Here is a 25,213-nt window from a genome sequence, read left to right on the forward strand (position 1 = left end):
GTAAAGGATCTTCAGGTATAGATAACATCTCTAGTAAACTGTTGAAAGCCTGCAGTAATGATGTAAGTGTAGTACTTGCTCACATTTGTAACACGTCTCTTTATGAGGGAGTTGTTCCAGAGAGAATGAAATATGCCATTGTGAGACCTCTTTTCAAGTCTGGCGATGCTACTGATGTCAAAAATTATTGTCCTGTCTCTCTCTTAACAACATTTTCAAAGGTCCTTGAAAAGGCAGTGTATAACAGGATTGTGGCACATCTTGATAAACTTAATATTATTAACTACAGACAGTTTGGATTTCAAAAAGGGGTTTCCACAGAGCGTGCCATATATTCACTCACAAATGATGTCTTGGAGTCTGTTAATAGTAAGAAGTCACCAGTTGGTGTCTTCTGCGATATTTCCAAGGCCTTTGATTGTGTAAACCACAAGATACTCTTGGAGAAGGCCTATCATTACGGAATCAAAGGGCCTATAGGTAAATGGCTAAAATCATATCTTGAAGACAGGAAAAAAGAGGTGGTTCTAAATGGCTGCAACAAAGGATCTTCTAATCTAGTGGATTCTGAATGGGGCAAAATTCAGCATGGAGTTCCCCAGGGATCTGTCCTTGGACCCTTGCTGTTTTTAATATATGTTAATGATTTACCCCTGTCCATTAGTAAAAATTGTGAATTCACAATGTCTGCTGATGATACAAGCATTGTCGTAGATGGTAAGTCTACTGCTGATCTGGAGACTGATGTTAATAATATACTCGAGAAGTTACAGCTTGGTTTTCAGTTAATTCTCTTTCAGTTAATATTAAAAAAACTAATTTTATACAGTTCCACACAAAAAATAAAACTCTAGAAAATATAATAATTACTCATGACAATCAGGAACTAGAACAGGTGCACTCCACTAAATTCCTCGGGGTTCACATTGACAGTAGGCTCAACTGGGAACAGCATGTGTCCCTTACTCTAAAAAGGCTTTCATCAACAACTTTTGCTCTAAGAATCATTGCTCATTTTGGGGACATCAACATTTTAAAATCAGCTTACTTTGGGTACTTTCACTCATTAATGAGTTACGGCATAATATTCTGGGGCAATTCACCAGCCTCAAAAAAAATCTTAACTGCTCAGAAGAGAGCAGTCAGAATCATGTGTGGGGTTCCTCCACAAACCTCATGTAGAAAAATTTTTACACAGTTAGGTATTCTGACCACAACATGTCAGTACATATACTCTCTGATGAATGTAGTTAATAAAGACTATGCTCAGTATGAAACAAATTGTTCATACCATAACTACAATACTAGAGGTAAAGATGATCTACATGTTGAACTAAAAAATTTAACATTTGTACAGAAGGGAGTAAAGTATGCTGCTATAAAGACTTTTAATGCATTGCCTAATTATATTAAATGTACAAGAGAAAATGAAACGCTGTTCAAAGGTACGTTAAAAAAATACCTGCTTGACCATCCACTGTACTCGTTAGATGAATTCTTTTCCAGAAGTAATGCCCTCCCTTAATAATAGATGTATTTAGTCTCTTAGTTATTAGATGGATGATACAATATTATGTTAATGTTATAGTGTTAATGTTATAGTTACAATGTTATATTGGGAATTGCTATACTATAGTCAAATGATAGCTTGTGAATGAGAAAAAGTGATACTTATTAATATCTATATACTATTCTGTAGCATTAATTGTATTTGTACAATTGTATTGACACGTTCCACATCCAGGCGAATCACTCGCATGTACGGATCTATGAAATACGCATACCAAATTAAAAAAATAAAACAAATAATAAAAACTGAAGGCATATGACACTGCTGATGCATCCATAGTATTGGGATGTTTGGGTCAACAGTAACCTTGGAACTACTCTAAGGGCATAGGCTGTGTTCCAGCCTTTCCCTACTTTATGTGTTGTTTCATCCAGGAATTTTCATTGCTGTTATACATAAATTTACACTAATAACAGATTACACTGATTAGTAATTATTTCAATGTATGCTTCTCTATTGTAAACAGGGCCATCAATCATGAGGATTAGCTCAACGCTGGTTCAACAATAAAATAAATTATTGTATGGGGCAGCCTTGGTCATCATGCAACTGAAAGTCATATTTTTTCAAAATATGTTTGTGGAGCACCAAGCGGAAAAAAAGACAAACTGTATTAAAGTATACAGTCCACATTTATTTACAGGTTCCTTCAGAGGTAGCTGGTCGATCCACTTCATAGGAGAAAAGAAATCGCTTAAAAATGTATCTACTTCACTTCCTGCTGAGTAACAGCTTTATTATTTTTGTTTGTAACATTGTTTCAAAATATTTTTAAAAAATCAGTTTGTTTAACTTGTGCTGGTTGTATATGGTTAATAATATTTATGATGTTGTTATATACTTACCATCAATTTCACTGCATGCAAATGCATAATGAAACCATTCCTGAAGTGTTCGAAACTGGGGAGGAAACAGTACATTTCGACTGACGCGGCATATTGTTGCCATGCTGAGATGTTGGGCGTGAGGTTGCTCAGTTGTCATGCCTAAACTGAATGTTAGTGTTTGTACAACGTGGACATCCAAACGTTGGTGTTCACTACCTGCAGAGAATACAAAAATACCAGTACATAGTTAAGTGATAATTGATATCTGCGGCTACATAATACTGTATGTATAATACAGGGTGTTACAAAAAGGTACGGCGAAACTTTCAGGAAACATTCCTCACACACAAAGAAAGAAAATATGTTATGTGTCCGGAAACGCTTCCTTTCCATGTTAGAGCTCATTTTATTACTTCTCTTCAAATCACATTAATCATGGAATGGAAACACACAGCAACAAAATGTACCAGCGTGACTTCAAACACTTTGTTACAGGAAATGTGAAAAATGTCCTCAGTTAGCGAGGATACATGCATCCACCCTCCGTCGCATGGAATCCCTGATGCGCTGATGCAGCCCTGGAGAATGGCGTATTGTATCACAGCTGTCCACAATACGAGCACGAAGAGTCTCTACATTTAGTACCGGGGTTGCGTAGACAAGAGCTTTCAAATGCCCCCATAAATGAAAGTCAAGAGGGTTGAGGTCAGGAGAGCGTGGAGGCCACGGAATTGATCCGCCTCTACCAATCCATCAGTTACCGAATCTGTTGTTGAGAAGCATACGAACACTTTGACTGAAATATGCAGGAGCTCCATTGTGCACGATCCACATGTTGTGTCATACTTGTAAAGGCACATGTTCTAGCAGCACAGGTAGAGTATCCCGTATGAAATCATGATAACGTGCTTCATTGAGTGTAGGTGGAAGAACATGGGGCCCAATCAAGACATCACCAACAATGCCTGCCCAAACGTTCACAGAAAATCTGTGTTGATGACGTGATTGCACAATTGCATGCGGATTCTCGTCAGCCCACACATGTTGATTGTGAAAATTTACAATTTGATCATCAGAATCAAGGAAGTACAGTAGATACTGACGAAACTAAAATGAGCTCTAACATGGAAATTAAGCATTTCTGAACACATGTCCACATAACATCTTTTCTTTATTTGTGTGTGAGGAATGTTTCCTGAAAGTTTGGCCGTACCTTTTTGTAACACGCTGTACAACAAGAAAATCAGAAGATGACAAAACTCGTTAGCCTTCAAGTGCGGTCTCTCTCTCTCTTCCCCCCCCCCCCCCCCCCTCTCTCTCTCTCTCTCTCTCACACACACACACACACACACACACACACACACACACACACACACACAGACGGAGAGAGAGAGAGAGAAAACCATGATTCAATGTGATATCACACTTGATATTTATATGCCCAAATCTACACTGCAGGAAAAAAAAATTGATGCACCCGGAAGGTGATGTTGATTTTGGTTTGATGATGGCATACACCACCTGTGGGACAGTAGAAGTACTGCCAATGGTTTCAATGTTGTCCGACAGCATAGTGGCATAGTTGCCAGAGACCCCTCTTTGTCTACCCATTAATAGAAATGCTCACAGCCAAAAGACATGGTGTGGAGCAAATTGAAGCAAGCAGGCAATCACATCGTGGAGATGCACTTCTGCTTCCTACAGCCAACTGAACCAATCGGAAAGGGGTCAAATTGTGGATGTTTGAGTGGTGGGGTAGTCCTTTCGGGGAATTGCCACACAAGTTGGATGTGCTGCATCAGTTGTGGAACAATGCTGGTCTCGGTGGTCACATGAACATTCTCACACCCGTAGAAGAGGTGCTGGATATCCATGCAGCATAGATGCCCACCAGGATCGCCGAATTGTGAAGGCAGCAGTGGCAGATCATACAACTGCCACAGCACAGGTAAGAGGGCTTCTGAGCCCAGATGTATTAACACCAACTGTCGTGAACTGGCAGTTAGCAGTGGGACTACAGGCAAGTACACCTCTAGCCCATCTTCCAATCACGCCATAGCGTCAACATGCACGGCTCGACTGGTGCTGACAGAGAATCACTTGGAAGATGGAAATGTACACCGTGGCCTTCAACGATCAAACCAAATTCTGCCTGCACACAAGTGATGGTTGGTTGTGCATACGACACAGACCTGGTGAGCGTTGTCTTGTAGATGCATTTGTCCAACAAACACTGGCCCCACTTCAAGCGCCGTGGTTCATGATGCGATAAGCTACAACTTTTGTACGCCTTTTGGTGGATAAAGAGGAGATGCTAATCAACGCTAAGTATGTGCAGAATGTTGCTAGACCCGTTCCTTAGCTGTTCTGGCAAGAGGAAGGTGACGTGTTGTTCCAACAGGATAATGCTCACCCACATACTACCTGTGAAACTCAATGTGCTCTGCAAGATGTGTAATGACTTCCCTGGCCAGCATGATCTCCAGACCTGACTCCAATCGAGCTTGTGTGAGATATGGTGGGATGAGAAGTAATTCAGGTGACATGTTAACCAACAACTCTTACGGAACTATGTGAATAGGTTGAGCAGGCACAGCATAACATATTGGGGGACAGTATTCGCCATCTGCACAATCATCTGGATGACAGAGTCAATGTCTATGGAGGCTACACTATGTACTAATATGGCCATTGTAGCATGGGTTGATACCTGATACCTTACAAGGGAAACTTCCCAATGCAACCTCCTCAGATTTAGTGGCAAAATGGTTCAAAGCGCAGCCCGTCAAAACTGAACACAAATCAATTATGAAAACAGGAAGAAGAGTTCTGGAACGGTGAAAAAAGAAGCAAAATAGAAACTGAGAATGGTCCAAGCTCAAAATGTGCAACATCGAGCAACGTGCAATAATCACGGTTTTGTTGTCGTCGTGTGGTCATGGAGTTACACTGCACAGCATGAGATCCGTGTTCAAATCTCCCTCATGTCCTGTAATTTTTCTTCACAAAATTATGAACTTTCTGTCCAGACATTGATGTATCTGTTCCCTTTTTGTAATCTTGGTGACTGTCATACTATACACTGAGTACAGAATACGAGTTGAGAGGTAAGAATATATTACCATCACAAGTATGTGATGAATAGCAAGTGCAGGCGAGATGCTGCGCAGATATCTTACAGAAATGAAAACAACAAATAAATGGGTGTAAACGATGTTACAACAAAGGAATTCAAGAGTTAAAACTTCCAATATGGAATGCCAGAGTCAAAACATGTGGTACTTGTGCAGGACAAATAGGTAAGTATTCTGGAGGCCCCTTCCTTACACCTCACTGTTGTAAACATATGTTACACCACAACACGCACACATATTTGAATACAGCAAACAGACATGTCAATGACCAAATGGACAGCTCATAATTTTTGGGGAGAAGAAAAAAAAAAAAAAAAAGTTTTGCTACAACCACCCCCCCCCCCCCCCCCCACACACTGAAATCTCATCATAATAAATTCTGTGTAGGTATTCCCATCCCCCCCCCCCTCTCTCCGTGCGTGCGCAATTATTCTCTCCATCGTGTGTCAAGGAGGCTCAAAAAACTTGTGATTGTTAGTTATGGTTTTGTATTTTATTCTATGCCAAACATTTTCTTTACATTTGCTAATTTGCTTCTGGTATGCATGAATTTCTGTTAGTCAATTGTTTCAGTCCTTCATCAATGAATCTAAGTTCAGAACATTCTCAGTGAACATGTTGTTAGTCATTCCATGTAAGTGAAATAAAGATGTAACTGCTATTTATAGATTATATCTGTGATTTTTCCCCCCATTGCTTTCTTCTTCATCCAAATTCCACTTACGTAACTTGTTCCTAAGATTTTCCTCAGGCTTTTCCTTTCTTGTATCTTGATGTTTCTGATTAGAGATTTGCCGCCGATCAGCATCATTTCAGATGTGTAAAGCACTTCTGATTTGAAAAAAAGGAGAGAGAGAGAGAGAGAGAGAGAGAGAGAGAGAGAGAGAGAGAGAGAGAGAGAGTTATAATGTTGTAGTTCCACCTTTTGTGATAATAGGTATTTTATTACTTTAAGTTAATGTAATTTTAAAGTCTTAATTCTTACCATCTGTTGAAGGTACTTCCTGAGCCTCAGTGGCAAAAGAGATGCAGGGTTCTTTGAGGGAGAACAGTGCCCATGACTTTGACTTGAAGTTTATCCCGTGAAAGCAGGCGAGTGAGATGTTGCTGCCATGTAGCTCCATAGTACCACCTAGCACAGTGCCTGATGATGGGAGTGGGAAGCTCAGTGTTGACAAGTGCAGGCCTGCCACCTGAGAAAGGACTCGCTGCCAGTGACGGTGGTGCCTTGCATCCTCCCATGGGACACTTGCTGAAATTTTCGTAGGATTATTAGAACATACTGTATACCTTCAAAACTATAAGCTAGATGCTAGCATTAAGAGGGGAAGCAGAACAAGGAAAAAGGAATGAACATAAGGTTTGATGTCACTCCAGAATGGGGCCATCGGAAATAGAGTACAAGCTCAAATTGGAAAAGAAAATTCTTGTAATGGTATTGTGAGACAAGGGATAGGCTTTTAACAAGTACTCGATTTAAAACCTAATTCACTTTTACTGTGTACATAAAAAATGACACGTATACAACACTTCTATGAGCAGATATACAAAACCGGTTACCTGTTTCATGATGTGACTACAATTTGTCTGTAGAGGCTTAACTGTAAGTTCCAACTTAGTTCTTGTGAAACATAAGATGAAAGATAAGTGAATGAAGGTAGTATACTTACCTCTACTTGAACATAGGGTCATACTGACAATTACAAAATAAAACTACTGTTGATAATATTACTGAAAACAACACTACAAATATTAACGAACATGCAAAGAAGATAATACTACAGTCCGTTCTACACTGTTAAGGTATGAATAGTGCAGCATAATGCAAAAAATGTGCACATCAACAACACAGCAAAAGGAAAGTGATCAACCACATTTCACAAGGCATTATGAAACGGCATTCTCAAAAAAATTACAATCTGGTTTGTAAAGTTCTAAAATTGCACATATTGGTATAAATAATTTAGGACTTGGTATTGACTGTTTTTGGAAAAAAACAACTTATTCTTACTTTTCTTGAGAAAGCAAGCTTTTGCAAGTCTGGGCAGCCATCAGTGGCCCTTTTTTGTTGTACAAGGGCTGCTCAATAAAGAATGATCATAATTTTTTATGGTCATAATTTCACATGCTAAAATTTAATCTTATGATATTCTGTTAGCTTAATGTGCAACAAACACGCATTAGTAGTTTCATTGTTGAGACTCCTGGTTCCCGCCTGTGAGAGGCAGGCAAGGTCAGACATGTTCAGTATTGCCTACCGCTGCAATGGAAGTAAAATGCGAGGAACAATATGCGGCTTTGAAATTCTGCTTTCCTCTCAACAAATCTTCAGCTGAGGCCTATACAATGTTACAGGAGGTCTAAGGAGAGTCTGTTCTTCCCTACAGCACAGCTCGAAGGTGATTTAAAATGTTTAAAGAGGGGAGACGATTGATTTCAAAGGAAGGTGGACCCAGTGCCCCAGTTACTGCTCTTACAGAAGAAAACATCAACACTGCTGCTGTCGTTGTGAGAGAGTATTGATGAATTACCTTAAGATCACTTTTTGAAATACTTAACATTTCATTGGGTGCCACCCACATGTTGGTGACAGAAAAATTACATGACACGTGTTTGCACGCAATGGATTACAAGACTGCTGATTCCCGAACAAATGGACATTCGCGAGCACGTCTGCATGCAATTAAAATTGATGTTAGAGGAAGATCCAGAGTTTCTTCCAAATGTAATCACTGCTGAAGAAACCTGGCTACATCATTTTGATCCTGAGAGTAAACAGCGAAGGTCAGTGTGGAAATCTCCTTCATCATCAACCCCCCAAAAATGCAAAAGTGATTGCTTCTGCTGGGAAAGTTATGGTCATCTCATTCTTTGATATTCATGGAATGGTTTATCAGCATGTTGTACCTACACACACATCAGTAACTGAACAATATTACAGAAAACATTGCAAGTCCATATCAGGCACAAAAGACCGCATTTCCAGGAAGCAGGCTGGATGCTGCATCACGATAATGTGCGGCCACATATTGTCAATGTCGTTGCTGAATATCTTGCAAAAATCAACGTGAAGTGCATCTCTCACCCTCCCTATAGTCTGGATTTGGCCCCATGTGACTTTTTTCTATTCCCTAACATGAAGAAACGCCTTCTTGGGAGGCGTTATCAATCATCAGAAGCAGTGGTGAAGGCTGCGGAGGCGATTCTGAAGGATCTCTGAAAAAATGATTTCCAGCATGTATTTGAAGACTGGCAGAAACGCTGTGACAAGTGCATTGCATTCATGGGAGAATACTTTGAGAAGGATCATGAAAATTAAGAGGATGAGTAATGGTATGTTGTCAAAAAAATTATGATCATTCTTTATCGAACAGTGCTCGTATATAATAAAACCCATTGCTGCTTCGACAAATGAGACAAAATAGGTTTGGTCCAGAAAATGGAAGAATTATTATTTTGCAAAGACAGACAGAATGAAATTGTATATGTTACACTACAATAACAGAATTCCCTGTCTACCATATATAGCAAAAACTAGCAACTTTAAATAGCTCTCTTTGTAAGAAATGAAGCGAAACCACAATGCTACAACTTTGACTACATACTAATACCAGATCTAGTTATTACCTTTAACTCTGTTAATAAGAAAAACTATTCTACTCTTGTCACCATGTATGTATTCTCACATTAAATGAAAACATAATTTCTTTTTAAAACAAGATGTTTTGTTTAGGTTTTTGTAATAAGATAGTTACTAATAAGATCACTGCCTCATGCATAATATCAGAAGTTACTGTAGAAACCATAAATATTCCTACAGGAAGCTGTTCATTTTCAGGGGCTGGTACCACTGTAGAGAGCCAATTCATTTGGTAGGCTGCATAAACATGCAGGTGCTTGGAGCAAAAGTGACAGTTACATCATCTCAGCTGACATCAAGAGCTCCTTGTTAGAGAGACACACTGCATACACACTTTCTGGTGTGTGCAGCCGAGTCACCCTTAAAAATATGATTCCTGCACTTAAAAGAGGCAAGGAATCATAAGATTTTTTTCCTTGGTGTGGGAAACAATACACCAACCAGACCTGTCACATGGTTGTAGACAGATACGACAAATATTACTCCAAGAAACACTACAGCAGCCAGAAAAATCTGATATTGTTGATTATTGTCTAGATACAGGACATGGTATGAAGTATGAAGGTGCCAAGACTCTTGGGCATCTCAACCAACTCGATTGTTGAAGAGGCAGTCAAAGCAGAACAGGAAATCAACTAATCAACAAGGCCATAGGATAATAGAGCAGTAAAGAAAGAGTACCTGGGATGGTGGCTGTAACACAGTGATATTAACACTATGCTGGTCACTGAGGACTAAATTTGCATATTTGATCACTACAATCTTATTTTTGTCATAAAAGGTTTTTCTTCTTTCTGTGTCCCCTATTCACGTATCTTCTTACTCTCTTTCTTCCTTATTATTTATGTGAACTGACACTAGAAACTCCTCTGGAAGCAGTTTTTGCAACTCTCCGCCATGATAAGGCTTTCATCAATATACAACTTTTAAAGTTGCACATGGATCATAAACTTAACTCTACTGCACCAATCACATTTATAATTGTTGCTGTTGTTTATTCTCCAAAGACTGGTTTGATGCAACTCTTCTTGATAGTCTATCAGTGCAAGTCTTTTCGTATCTGCATAACTACTTCCAACATACATTTATTTGAAGCCCCTTACTTTAGTCAAGCTTTCGTCTCCATCTACAATTTGCACAACCCCCCCCCCCCCCCCCTCCATTACTAAATTAACTATTCCTTAATGCCTCAAAACTTGTTCTATCAACTGATCCCTTCTTTTGGTCAAGTTATGCTTAATTTCTCTTCTCTCCAATTTGATTCAGTACCTTGTCAATAGTTATACGATCTACTAATCTATTTATTGGTTTTATTATGTAGCACCACATTTCAAAACTTCTGCTCCCTTCTTGTCTGTACTGTTAATTGCCTATGTTTCACTGTCATATCCATCTACAGTCACAAGTACTTTCATAGAAGATTTCTGAACTCTTAAATTTACATAGATGTTAACAGATTCCTCTATTTCAGAAATTCTATTCTTGCTTCTGCAAGTCTGTATTTTATATCCTCTCTACTTCGGCCATTATCTATCTTGCAGTTCAAATAGTAAAACTCGTCTACTACTTTTAGTGTCTAATTTCCTAATTTAATTGCCCAGTATCGCCAGACTTAATTAATTACACTTGCTTTACTTCCATCGCTGTTCATCTTATAACCTCTTTTCATGAAACTGCCCAATCTGTTAAACTGCTGTCTCTGGCACAATTACAATATAATTGGCAAACCTTAATGTTTTTTATTTCTTACCCTTACACTTTAACTCCCTTTCCTAATTTATCCTTGGCTTCCTTTGCAGCTTCTTCAAAGAACAGATGAACCTGGAGGGATAGACTACAAACCTGTCTCACTCCAGTCTCTACTACTGGCTTCCTTTCATGTCCTGTAACTAATAACTGCAGTTTGCTTTCTGTACAGCTTGTACAGTCGGTACCTTTGGGCTTTCATGACTTGTTCAGGCAGAGTTTAGTTTTTACAACTTGTAGACAGTATTTCATTCTCTCTATTTTTATCCTGGCTATCTTCAGAATTTCGAGGAGTGTCAACATTGTCAAAAGCTTTCTCTAAATCTACAAATTCTCCAATTGTAGTTCTGCACATAATTCATGTTACAGTTTTGCAACCATTAAACTGATAATTCAGTAATATTCACACCCTTCAGCATGTGATTTCTTTGGAACTGGGACTATTACACTCTGCTTGAAGTCTGAGGCTATTTCACCTGTCTCATACATCTGAGACACCAGGAGAATTGTTTTGACTGGTTGGTTCTTTCAAGGATGTTGTCTACTCCAGGTGCATTCTTTCAACATTGGTCTTTCAGTACTCTATAAAACTCTCCTTGTAGTATCACAACTCCAATTTCATCTTCTTCTGTTTCCACAATACTCTCTTCAAAGTTCTTTCCTCTACATGGAGGAAATTTCCATCTCTCTGTCTTCTTTTCTTTGCTTAGTACTGGCCTGCTGTTTGAGCTCTTGATATTCATACAGCCGTCTTTCTATTCTCCAAAGGTTTCTTTACTTGTCCTATATGGAGCATCTATGTTATCCAAAGCCATGTATGGTTCTACAACTTTGCATTATTTTTCTAGCCACTCCTGTTCACCATCCCCCCCCCCCCCCCCCTTATTAAAAAAACAAAAAGCTTGTATTTTCTTTTGTAAATTATTCAGTATCGTGTAAACTAATTTACTGTAGTCTGTTCTTTTGCCTAGTTGGCCCTCAGCTGCTATCACAATTTAATTATAATTATTGGTACAGACTGTGTTTTTTAATGTTATTGCAATATTGTTAAAAACACATGATGAGATTTTTCATCCTATACAAAAATGAATTTGACTGATTGAATTTTGCTTCAAGTATTTTGAAATGTATTTTCAATGTTTCTGTGAGACTAGCATACTGTTTCTATGCAAGCTTAAATCTTCATAGAATACAATTAGAGAGTTACGAGTCCACACTGTCTTTGGCATTAACTTCCTGAGCTAAATAACTCACTTTACCTTATGTCTACTCAAATATCGTGTATGTGTGTGTCACATATGCGGTGGGGTACATGAAAGGAGCCTCCGAGAAGATTGCTATGATCTACAATCAGAATGATACAAGCAATCGGGCGTACCCTGGGCAAAGTCAGAATATGATTCAAAATAATCTGATGGCTGATCCTTTCACACCAGAAACACATATACACCTGAGCCCTTTTCAGGGCCACAGTTAATGATTACATCTATTAACATAGGAGGCATAACACCAGCCAAAGAAGAACTGCTACGAGAGCTATGCAATCAGCACTTGTGTCACATACTGTGCATGTAGTAACACTGTTCACGTTTACGTCGCACTTCACTTAGCGTAGACTGGGACTGTGTCCTATGCATGCCCGATGTTAACTGACTGGGCACGCCCCGTGCTGCCGGAGATGTTGTTGTTGTTGTTGTTATGCCGGCAGAGGTCGCGTCTGAATTCTCGTGTGCCCTCTGGTGGACGGGACTCTACTTGCGGCAACTACCGTCCGTGACGCGCCGTGCCGATGTGCGCCTCCCGCGATCTTTCTGGTGGCTACTGCACGCCTCCTCCTTCGGGGGGGGGTGAAGCCACTGTGATCCACTGCGTCGGAAGGTGGAGCATCGTGCAGTAGCAATGACCTCCACGTCCATTGGAAGGCCGGAGTCGAGGGGATCTGACAACCCTCCAGCCGGAACCTTCGAATACGGCTGGAAGTGACCCACACGAAGAGGCCCCCCGTCGTCCCACCACCGGAGCCCGGGACAGAATGGGGCGACAAGCTGTCGAACTCCGGATCCTGTTCCTCCTCGGGAGGGGCAAGACCCAGTGGCAGGGACGATGGGGAAGGGACAACCACAGGTGAACCAGCCTCCTGAGAAACTGGGCCTGCGAGGGGGGCCGGCTCTCGCTGGGGCATCTCGAACGATGGCGATGCCAGTGCTGGAGCTACTGGAGGCTGCCAAGGCTGAGAACCATCGCACTGCAGCAGAGTCACAGCGGGGAGAGGCGGTAACGTCCCCTGCAAAACCAACACAGGTACCAGCAATGGGGAAGCCGGTGTCCGAGAGGTCGGAGGGTGGGTGTCCAAACGTGGACGTAGCTGATTTTGGTGACAACGTACCACCTGGTCCCCCGCCTGCAAGGTATAGAGCCGGCGGCCATTTCGGCGCAGGACCACTGCCGGTATCCAACGTGGATTGCGACCAAACCCACAGGCCCAGACCGACATACCCAGTGGAAAGCCAGGTACTCCGTTTTGCAAAGACTGGCGAGGACCAGGCCGGAGGAGGTGCAGCAGAGTCCTAGGTTGACGCCCATGGAGGAGCTCTGCGGGGCTGCATTCTCCCATTGGTGTGGTGGGGTATGCCGTCAGGAAAAACGTCAATGCTTCTTCCACAGGAAATTTGTGCACATACTTTTTCATCTGCATCTTAAATGTGCGCACCATGCGCTTGGCTTCCCCATTCGACTGTGGATGGAAGGGGGGAGAGCAAACGTGCCGAATACCGAAGCGCCTACAAAAATCCTGGAAGGTCTGTGAAATAAACTGCGGTCCATTGTCCGAGACCAGGGTGATTGGCAGACCTTCCACAGAAAAGATTTTTGCTAGTGCCTGGATTGCAACTTCTGAAGTGGTTGAGGAGCAGTGAACCACATATGGGAATCGGGAATAAGCATCAATGACAATGAGACAAAAGCCATTGAGAAACGGGCCCGCAAAATCTATGTGAACACGTTCCCATGGTTGGGTTGCCGGCGGCCATGAAGAGAACGCTGCCCTGGGAGATGCCTGTTGGCTCGCACACTGGGAACAGGCGGCCACCAAGTGCTCAATTTCTCTGTCAATACCAGGCCAGTACGCATGTCTGCGACCCAAGGTTTTAGTACGGGAAACACCCCAGTGCCCCGCATGTAATAACATGAGGACCTCCCTTCGTAAACTTGCAGGAACAACCACGCGAGGAGCTGTATCATTGGTAGCCAGAAGGAGAACTCCTTCCAAGACCGAGAGGCGGTCTCGTAGAATAAAATAATTACGAAGAGGGTCTGAGGCCCGGCCCGGATGGGGGGATGACCACCCCTGCTGAATGAGGCGAACTACTTGCCGGAGAACCGGGTCAGCTGTTGTTTCCCTGGCGACTCGAGAACTAGTGATCGGGAAGCCATCAACCGCTTGGCGGGACGGCACATCCAAATGAAAACACAATCTCCTCTCGATCGAACGTAGGATCCGGGCCCACCGGAAGACGGGAAAGAGCGTCGGCGTTGGCATGCTGTCCGGTAGGGCGAAAATGGATGTCATAATGGTACTTAGAGAGGAACAAGGCCCAGCACTGTAGTCTGTGGGCCGCCCTATCCAGAATCTGAGAGGCGGGGCCAAATAACGATTTTAACGCCTTATGGTCAGTGATTAACTGAAACTTCGTGCCATACAAGAAAGGGTGAAACTTGGTAACAGTGTAGACAATGGCCAAAGCCTCTTTTTCCACCTGGGAGTAATGGGCCTGTGCGGGACTAAGAGTTTTAGACGCAAACGCCAGTGGTTGCTCGGAACCATCTGCATTGCGATGGGCCAGGACCGCCGACACCCCATACTGCGAAACATCTGTAGCCAGGACCAACGGCTTATGTGGATCAAAAGTAGCCAAACAAGGCGCTGACGTGAGGAGGCCTTTCAACGAGGTGAACGCTCGCTCGCATGCAGGCGACCAATCAAAAGGAACACCCTTGCGCAGAAGGCAGTATGGTGGAAGCCCTGGGAATGAACCGGTGGTAATAGGCTATCTTGCCTAAAACAGCTTGTAACTCTTTCAGTGAAGTGGGCCGAGGAAGGTCGACGATACCTTGGACCAAACTTCCTAGTGGCTGGATGCCGTGCCGAGAGATGGTGTAGCCCACATACTCAATGGACGGTTGGAAGAAGTTGGACTTATGCAGGTTGCAACGCAAGCCCACAGACCTGAATTTGAGAAAGAGGGCGCGAAGGTTGTGCAAGTGTTGCTTCGTGCTGCGGCCTGTGACAATTATGTCACCCAGGTAATTAATACAATGAGGGATTGTTGACGTGACGTGCTCAAGATAACACTGGAATATCGCCGAGGCAATGGATATTCCGAAGGCCAACCGCTGGTATTGGTAAAGGCCAAACCGGGTGTTGACGACCGCCAGCCGTTTGGAGTCCTCATCAAGTGGTATCTGACGATAAGCTTCCGAAAGATCGATTTTCGAAAAATATTGGCCTCCCGCCATGGCGGAGAACAATTCATCAGCACGAGGCAAAGGACAGGTGTCCACCACCAGTTGGGAATTAATGGTGGCCTTGAAATCGCCACAAAGACGTAATTTTCCCGAGGGCTTCCTTGTAATAACGAGGGGCGAAGCCCACTCACTAGAAGAAATGGGAAGAACGACTCCTAGGGCTGTCAGCCGGTCTAGCTCTTCCTTTACCTGAGGGCGGAGAGCCAAGGGAATCTGCCTTGTGTGTAGAAAACGCGGGCGAGCCGACGCCTTCAACGTTAAGTGAGCTTCAAAATCTGAAACACGCCCCAGGCCCTCCTCAAAAATACCTGGAAAGTCTGAGATCAAAGATTCCAATGATTGATAGGGAACGTCTTCGGAGATCAACTGTACGGTGTCAGCGATAGAAAAACCGAAAGCTTGAAAGGCATCCAGGCCAAAAAGGTTAGCGGAGCTCGGATCACTGACAACAATAAAAGTAATAGGCCGAGTGACTGATTTGTAAGTCACGTCGGTAGTGAATTGACCCAGTAGGGGAATGAACTGTTTACCATAACCGTGTAGACGCCAGTAAACTGGCGCCAACGGGGGCGATCCAAGGTCGGAATAAGTGTGTGCATTCAACAACGAAACTGCCGCGCCGGTATCTACTTGCAGTTGTAACCGGCGCTACCGAACCGACACCTCGATAAAGAGTTTGCGTGCCAATGCGTCGGGAGCCTGGCCCGATGAAACTTCCTGAATGTCAACGTCCATGTCCTCTGTACCTGCGTCCTTCGATTCTGTTGAGGCTGAGCGGCAAACTTTAGCAATGAGACCTTTTTTATTACATTTGCGACAAACGGCCCAATGCTGGGGGCACTCTGACCGATCATGATGTATAAAGCACGACGCACAGGACGGCAACAGGGGCCGGTGGCCGGAATGCTGTTTACGCGCCGTGCGGGAGCAGCCGTAACGGCCGGATTGTACCGCTTGCACGTCGTCCACCCCGGACGCAGTGGACGCAGCCGCGCCGCCCTGAACCGCCGCGATGTCGCACCACGCTTCCAGCTGTTGACCTGCGGCGTGAGAGACTTCATACGATTGAGCAATGGACAGGACTTCCTCAAGGGAAGGGTCTTCTAACTGCAGGGCCCATTGCCGGACCTGCCTATCAGGGGCCGAACGAACAATGACGTCGCGTACCATAACGTGGGCATACGACTCTTGCGACTGCTCCGTGACAAAATGACACTTGCGACTAAGACCCTGCAGAGTAGCGGCCCACGCCCGGTAAGACTGATGGGGCTGTTTCTTGCATTGATAGAACTCGACCCTAGCCGCCACAACATGCGTGCGGTGGTGATAATAAGAAGACAGCAATGAACACAATGCGTCAAAAGACAAGGACGAGGGTTCCTGCAACGGAGCTAGCTGCCGCAAAACTTGATACAGCGAGGGAGATATCCAAGACAAGGAGAGAGCACGACATACCTCCGCATCAGCAACATGAAACGCCTGGCAATGCTGCCGAAGGCGATGTTCATATGCGTCCCAATCCTCCACCGTCTCGTCATACAGGGGAAAGGGAGGGGGGAACGGCGCTGGAGCAGACGGCGTGGAGAGCAACGCCAGAAGCACTTGTTTCATGGTGGCCATGAGCTCCGTCAGCTGCGCAACCAAAACCCGCACTAAATCCTCCATGCTGTGGAGAAGCTGCGAAACCGGAACAACGACGCAACACGCGAGAGAACGACCCTACTCATCGCCAATTATGTAGTAACACTGTTCACGTTTACGTCGCACTTCACTTCACTTAGCGTAGACCGGGACTGTGTCCTATGCATGCCCGATGTTAACTGACTGGGCACGGCCCGTGCTGCCGGAGTTGTTGTTGTTGTTGTTGTTGTTATGCCGGCAGAGGTCGCGTCTGAATTCTCACGTGCCCTCTGGTGGACGGGACTCTACTTGCGGCAACTACCATCCGTGACGTGCCGTGCCGATGTGCGCCTCCCGCGATCTTTCTGGTGGCTACTGCAGTGCATACAAGAGACACATAGAAACGTTGACATGCATAAACCAAAACTAGACACAATGTGTCTCGCCATCAAAAGACCACATGATAAATATGGAAGTGCTATCTTTGTTCATCCAGATATCCGGATCCTATCCACAGCATTCACGGAGGAAAACAACATTGAAATTCTTACTCTAGAAACAGTTAATTGCACCATTACATCACTTTATAAACCACCTGGTGCTGAATTCACTGTTAACAAACCACCCAATTTTCTACATAAACATGTGCAGATTGTGATTAGCAATTTCAACAGTCCTAGTACCATTTGGGGCTATGATCACGAAGATGAGAATGGGACAGCAGTACAAGTGTGGGCAGAAGCAAGTCACCTGACTCTAATCCATGATGCAAAGCTGCCTGGATCATTTAACAGTGGCAAGTGGAGGGGAGCTTACAATCCTGACCTAATTTTTGGTGGCACGAGCATCAGCCAACAATGTGTAAAACCTGTCTGCTCCCTAATACCCAACTCACAGCATGGACCAATAATGTGGCAATTATTTGTTGTTATAATACCTCAGAAGGTATCTTTCCGGAGAAGGTTTAATTTTAAGAAGGCTGATTGGTCAAGATTTGTGGAATTGCATAACATTGAAGTATCTTATACAGAACCAATACTCAAATGGTATGACACCTTCACAGCAGCTGTAAAGAGATGTTCGAGAATGTCTATTACTCACGGCTGTTGATCATCTTATATCCCCGGGCTTACTTCAGACCAAGTCACCCTATGAGTGGAATACAGCTACCTATCTGAAGAAAACCCTTTCAGTGAAGCAACTGTGGAAATAAGGAACAAGCTTATTTCCTCTATAAGGGATACAAAAAGGGATAAGTGGATAAAAACTAAAGAAAACTTGGATCTGAAAAGAGAGAGCCATAAAGCTTGGCGACTTCTGAGATGCCTAAACAATTATCCGACTGAGACCATTACACATCATAATATCACTGCCAATCAAAGAGAATATCAGTTACTGATGAACGAGAAGCCAACACACAAATCACAAAAACCGAAATTGCACAGAGAAGAGCAAGAGGAGAGTAATGACCTTACATCATCATTCACCATGGAAGAACTACAGAAGGCTATCAAACAACGTCAAAACGGCAAATCAGCTGGCTTGGATGATATACGAACCGAGCAAATCAAACACTTCGGCTTAAATACAAAGAAATGGATTCTCCTTTTCTTTGATAACTGTGTAAGCAGAAACCAGATTCCAAAGATATGAGATATGGTGGAAGAGTCGAATGATTGCTTTACTGAAACCTGGCAAAGAAGGAAATGATCCAAAGAATTTTAGACCAGTTGCACTACTTTGTCATCTTTACAAATTGCTGGAAAGACTGATTTTGAATCACCTATCAACTGCAATTGACCCTTCACTTACACCTCAGCAATCTGGACTTCATCCAGGTAAAAGCTGTACTGGATAATTGCTAACTTTCACAGTTTATAGAAGATGGCTCTGAAGCTCGGAAGGTGATAGGACTGGCATTTGTCGACTTATCAGCGGCATATGATACGGTCAAACACTAGCTACTGCTAGTCAAGGTCTACAATGTGACCAAAGATTTAGGTCTAACCAGACTGATCACCTCCTTTCTGCAGAATTGCAGGTTCTTCGCCGACTTTCAAGGACAGTGTAGTCGATGGAGACTACAGAAGAATGGCCTCCTGCAAGGAAGTGTTTTGGCTCCAATTCTGTTTAATACATACGCAAACGACTAACCTATAGCCCCAAATACCAGGAGCTTCTTATATGCTGACGACCTCGCTCTAGCCACCCAGTGCACAGATTTTGAATCAGTAGAGAACAGCCTCATGAATGCCCTTGAAGATCTATCCAGATACTAAAACACAAACCAGCTTAAACCATACCCTTCAAAGACCAAAGTGTGTGCTTTTCATTTGAGAAACAAGGAACCACTCACAAGTTGAAAATAGTATAGTTGGGGTTTGAACTGGACACTATGAGACTCCAAAATTCCTAGGAGTGACACTTGATAGATCTCTCACTTTCAAAAAGCACTGCATGAAATGCAAGTTGAAAGTCTCCGCCAGGAACAATCTCCTATGGAAACTGACCAGATCACAGTGGGGTAGTCAACCTGAAACAATTTGAACATCTGCAATGGCACTATGCTATTCTGTGGCAGAGTATGCCTGTCCTGTTTGGTGTAATTCAACTCATGCCAAATAGGTGGACGTAGCTCTCAATGAAACCTGCACAATTATAGCAGGTTGCTTGAAATGCACTCCAGTCAAATGGCTTTACCACCTAGCAAGAATAGTACCACCACCGGTTTGAAGTGAGATAGCTGCGAACAAGGAAAGAAAGGCAGTGGAACAGGAAATTACCCATCCTCTGTATGGGCATGAACCGCATCCGCAACAACTGAAGTCAAGGAAGAGTTTCCTCAGGACATCAAAGTAACTTGGAACCATTGCTGAGAAAACCAGGTTACAACTATGGAGGGCTACGACCTACCTTCCCCTGGTTAGAAAAGAGTTGTTGAAGCTTTACCTCCAGGCTATGACAGGGAATGGACAACTTGGAAGTCCCGGAATAGACGGAGATCTGGAGTTAGAAGATCAAAAGCTAACCTGTCAAAATGGGGATACACTGATCCAAATGATACTCGGTGTGACTGTGGAGAAGAACAGACAGTCCAGCACATGCTTTGGTGTCGATTGTGTACAGAAGATGACCTTCAACAAGCAACAGAAAATACTCTGGAAGTTTAGGAAAGGTTTGAAATTATGCTTCAAGTCTGTTGTAACTCTGTAAGTTCTCACATAATAAAAACACAAGATGAATATAAACAGGGTAAAATGTGCTCCATTTTAAGCAAAAGCTAGTTTTTCATGCACCTCAATGTTTATGAGGTCATATCTTCTGAACTATGTGTCATACAATGATATTATTTTGCAGATTCATTCTGCGGTATGTGTGGATCCTGTCTGCACACTGGTGTTGGGAATAGTGTTAGTAGTAAAGAAATAATAAATTACGATGTTATGCCTGGTGCTGATGCTTGATTGCACGAACAACAAAAATGTAGTAAGAGCGTTTCAGGGTTTCTCTTCAAAATGACATATGTATAATATCTGTAGAATGTTTGTTTCTTGTGCAAACTGAAAGTGTTTCCGGACTTTATGTACACCCTGTAGGAAATCATGGCCTAAGGGGAAAGAAAGAGAGATCAGAAATGTATGAGAGGTTACGTTACAGATGGAGCCTAATAATTAAATGGACTGGTAAGTCAGGAAATGAAGAGGTTCTCTACAAAACTGGTGAGCAAAGGAATATGTGGAAGCGCCAACTAGAACGGAAGTATGACAGGACATGTGTTAAGACCTAACTTCCATGGTACTGGATGGAGCTGCAGAGGACATAAGCTGTAATGGTAGACATATAGCATGTAATTGAGAATGTTAAGTGTGTTGCACTGAAATTGGCTGAAAGAGGAATTCATAGCAGACCACTTCAAACCAGTCAGAAGACTGATGGGAATAAAAGCCCACAGCTTTAATGATTTTAGTTTCTATAATTTCTGAAATACTTCATACGAATGCTGGGTTGCCTTCTCCAACAGACTCACACACTACTCTTTTCTTCAACTGTCTCAAACTGAACTAGCGCTCTGGCTTTGATAATCTCATTATTGATGAGACATGAAACTTTCATGATCTTATTTTCTGTTCTTTTGACAGAAAATGTATCCACATTTTAAATTTTTGAAAATAATATACTTGACTATGCTTTACAATATGTTAGCAAAACTGAACTACAACTACATTCTTACAAATGTTGCTACATTTCCATCACTGATTGCTGAAAAGCTATTATGAATTACTGTTTGTAAAGCGAAAACCACCAAACTAAAAGTTATGCTTTTGCTACATGCTATTAGAAGGGGCTACCCAAAAGCCAACATGCACTTACCGAGCGACCTGAAGACATGCACCAGGAAACTGTGAATACCTTCAGGTATGGCTGTGGCTCTCCTCTTGCTAGCACTTGCCGGCTGAAGAGGTTGTTGCTGCTTTCGCTTAAAGCTGCTGGCCCTTGTGTTCCGAGGCTGCAGGCTTGAGAACACCCGTTTACTGCTCTTGAACTGTTGTGAAAAGAATTCTTCTAGTTTATAGAACATCTTGAGCAAGTCTGCTGTTGTTGACTTGGAAATCATGAGCTGCAGCTGATCCCAACCGAGATCCCCATGCATGAAAATCATTGCAGGTCTGCAAAAAATGGTAATTGTAATAATGTCATTTTATGTAATGTAATATCTCTTAGTACATTAAAGACTACACAGTCTGCGTTTCAAAATTCTAATGAAAAATACCTTTTATCAAGATAGGGCAGGAATGTTGTATTTACTCCAACAAATATGATGGCCTCTGTTAATATCTACACTGTTCTGTAAATACCAGGAACACACACACACACACACACACACACACACACACACACACACACACTCACTCACACTCTCTCTCTCTTTGAAATTATAACTGGAGAAATTGTACTAATTTTTTATGAAAATGCAGTTCAAAACAAGCCCTAAGGTAGTGATGCACAGCTTTCATAAAAGCAAAGGAACTAAAATTATGTGCTTTTATTTTATATATTTTGCACCAAAAAAAAGTGGTCCGACTTTTTCAGGAAAAGAAAGGCTGCTGGTTCTCTGCTGGTATTCTGAACGCAGAATGGGTAATAGCAAAGAGGTATACAATGAAATGTGGCTGAAATTTGGACAATATAAAATTAAAGACGTAGCTTTGTTTCTCTTAACAAATGTCCACAAATTCAAACAGTTCAAAATTATGAATGATTTAGCTGTGAAATTTAGTAATACTCAGAGCTAGCAACGTGATATTCATGTTGTTGTTATATTTAAATAAATAAATGTTAGTAAGTGGTGTATTGTTCTTTTGAATTAACAACTGTAGCTTGTACGTGACATTTTCTATTGCTGTAATGACCTAATGACAATAAAATTATTATCATTGTAGCAACTGTCACTGAACCACAGCACAGACTTCAGGTTAGTTGCAGATGCAGGCAGTGGAAATTAGCAGTCGAACAAAAACAGCTGTCAAAACCAATGTATTAAACATGACACAGCCAATGCTAAGCTTTAGACAAATATGGCTCTTATTATTAGTTATAATTTCTTGCATCTACAGACACATTTACATTCCATAATAAATCATATAATGTGTAGTGTTTGGTACGAACACTGTTTCCTCACCACCATTCCACACTGATCAGCCAGAACATTATGACCACCGACCTATTATCAATATAAACCCATCCAGGATATAGTGGCATCACCTGGCTAGGAATGACTGCTAATCATACACACACTTGGTGCATGCAGTATCAGTGAGCGTGCTATTTGTGTGTAGAACGGGGCAGTCATTCAATCTATCTGAGTTTGACTGAGGGTACATTTTGGTGGCCCGGAGGCTTGGCAACAGCATTTCGGAAACTGCACGACTTATTGGGGGTTTGAGGAGTGCTGTGGCAAGTGTTTTTAACACATGATGAAACCAAGGTGAAACCACTTCCACACGTTGCGAGGTTGGGCAGCCACCTCTCGTTACTGACGTTGGAGGCTGTGCAAACTGGAAAAACAGGACAGGTGGTGAACTGTGATGGAACTAATATCAGACTTTAATGCTTGGCATAGTGCAAATCTGTCTGAATACACAGGAACCAAACACTCCTAATGATGGGGCTCCACAGCTGACAACCCATGCATGTGCAAATGACATCAGCAACTATGGCTGAAATGGGGACGTGACCATCAGCATGGGAAGTTGGTGCAGTAGCAGAGTATTGCATGGTATGATGAATTCCAACACCTTCTTCATCATGCTGATAGGAGGGTGTGAATCCATTGTCTTCCAGGGGAACAGCTCCTTGACACCTGTACCGTCGTATGGATACAAGCTGGTGGCGGCTCCATTACACTCTGGGGGACATTTGTGTGGGCACCCATGGGTTCAGTGGAGCTCGTACAAGGCACCATGACAGCCAAGGAACATCACACACTGGTTGTAGACCACATACACCTGTTCATGAAAATCATGTTTCCTGATGGCCATGACATCTTTCAACAAGAAAATGCACCATGTCACAAGGCCAGGAGTGTGATGGAGTGGTTTGCAAAACAATAATTGCTAGTTCCAATTGATTTACCAGCCCCCAACTTGCCTCATCTGGGATGTTATTGAATATGGCATCAGAGCTCACTGCCCCCTTTCTGAAATTTATGGGAATTAGGTGACTCGTGTGTGCAGATGTGGTGCCAACTCCCTCCAGCGACCTACCGAGGCCTCACTCCTTCCATGCCACAACGTATTGGCACTGTTCTCCATGCTATTAGGCCAGCTATTATGTAGGTGGTCATAATGTTCTGGCTGATCAGTGTATATCAGCCTTCGGCAACCAATACATTTCCTAATTTTTGTAACATTGTTAATGCCTACAGAATATGTAAGTAGTTCTTAAAATTACTTAAGCCATCAGATTCATAGAATTTTACAGCAATTCCTCACAAGTTCACTTGTTCTTTATGTTTCTGTCTGAAAATCTCTCTAAGATGACAAAATAAATCAGTTGAGAACTGGGAAACTTTTACCTAAAGTTATTAAATTTCTTCCACTACGCACAAATGATACAAGAAAAACAACCAACAGTCAATTATGGACTGCAGGCATATCTTTCAAATTACTTGTTTTTCAGAAAAGCTGCATTTTTCTGAATCATAAAAATGAAATATGATTGACTAATTATCCTTTATAATTACAAGGTTCACAATGCAACTAACTTTGTACTGTTTTTAATTTTAATGGTCTGATCACTGACTGTAGTGATTTGTCACTGATATTACATGTAAAGAATGAAAGCACTTCAAAAATACTTGCATTTTCAGCATTCACATGAATCACTACCCTTCTAGTTTGAAACATACAAACACAGCACTATCTTCTCTTTGAGAGTCACTGACAGAAATCCTAACATTTCTCTGAAGCTCAGCCAATCTTTGTTTCTGGTAACGACAGTCCAGAAGAGCTCTTGCCTAGACAGAATCCAAGGTGAAATTATGAACTGGGCACAATTTTCTGTAAGCATCTCTTTTCATTGCCAAACAATTGATTGGAGCCACATCAAAAGCCTCTTGAAGACACAAAATATTGCAACTGAAAATGTCATTACATGTTAGCTTCTGGGTGTTGGGAAGAAAGAAATGTAGTTTTTACATGACAAATGCTCCAAAGTATGGCTGACTCTGACAAAAGTGACATTTAGTCTCATGGAAACTCATCAAATTTAAGCATGAACTCAATTTCACAATTCCTAACCAAACTAATTCAGTGATATACACTTAGAGCTTTAGTGATAGATTTAGATAAATAAACATGCATTTTCTTTGAAAATGGGAGTCATCTGTTCTCTCTTTCAGTCATGAAAGATGCTCCAGAGAGTTAGTCCAAAAAATGGCTAATAGTAGTAGTAGTAGTAGTAATAGTAGTAGTAGTTGTATGCTCCATGCACAAAACTTAAGGATGACAGTAGCTTTCGTATGATGTGTCACAGCCAAGTGCATATTTCTATGAAACCTGGACCATGCATAGAAAGAAGTGATACAGTACAGCAGGTAACTGAAGAAAATAAGCAATGAGACAAACAGGAATTATACTTTTATTCAAAGATA

The 25,213-nt window shown here is 42.3% G+C and overlaps 1 protein-coding gene across 1 annotated transcript in view; it reads right to left on the bottom strand.

The window, feature by feature from the left end:
* The window catches only part of LOC126457180 (transmembrane protein KIAA1109), a 507,473-nt gene that overhangs the window by 33,435 nt on the left and 448,825 nt on the right, over positions 1-25,213 (bottom strand). The window contains exons 80-82 of the mRNA XM_050093265.1: positions 21,472-21,728; positions 6,517-6,783; positions 2,416-2,613 (exon numbers count right to left, since the gene is read on the bottom strand). Coding sequence (XP_049949222.1) covers positions 2,416-2,613; positions 6,517-6,783; positions 21,472-21,728 — 722 coding nt within the window. The remainder of the gene's footprint in view (positions 1-2,415; positions 2,614-6,516; positions 6,784-21,471; positions 21,729-25,213) is intronic.

The sequence above is a fragment of the Schistocerca serialis genome, chromosome 2, assembly GCF_023864345.2.
Source record: "Schistocerca serialis cubense isolate TAMUIC-IGC-003099 chromosome 2, iqSchSeri2.2, whole genome shotgun sequence".
Lineage (NCBI taxonomy): Eukaryota > Metazoa > Arthropoda > Insecta > Orthoptera > Acrididae > Schistocerca > Schistocerca serialis.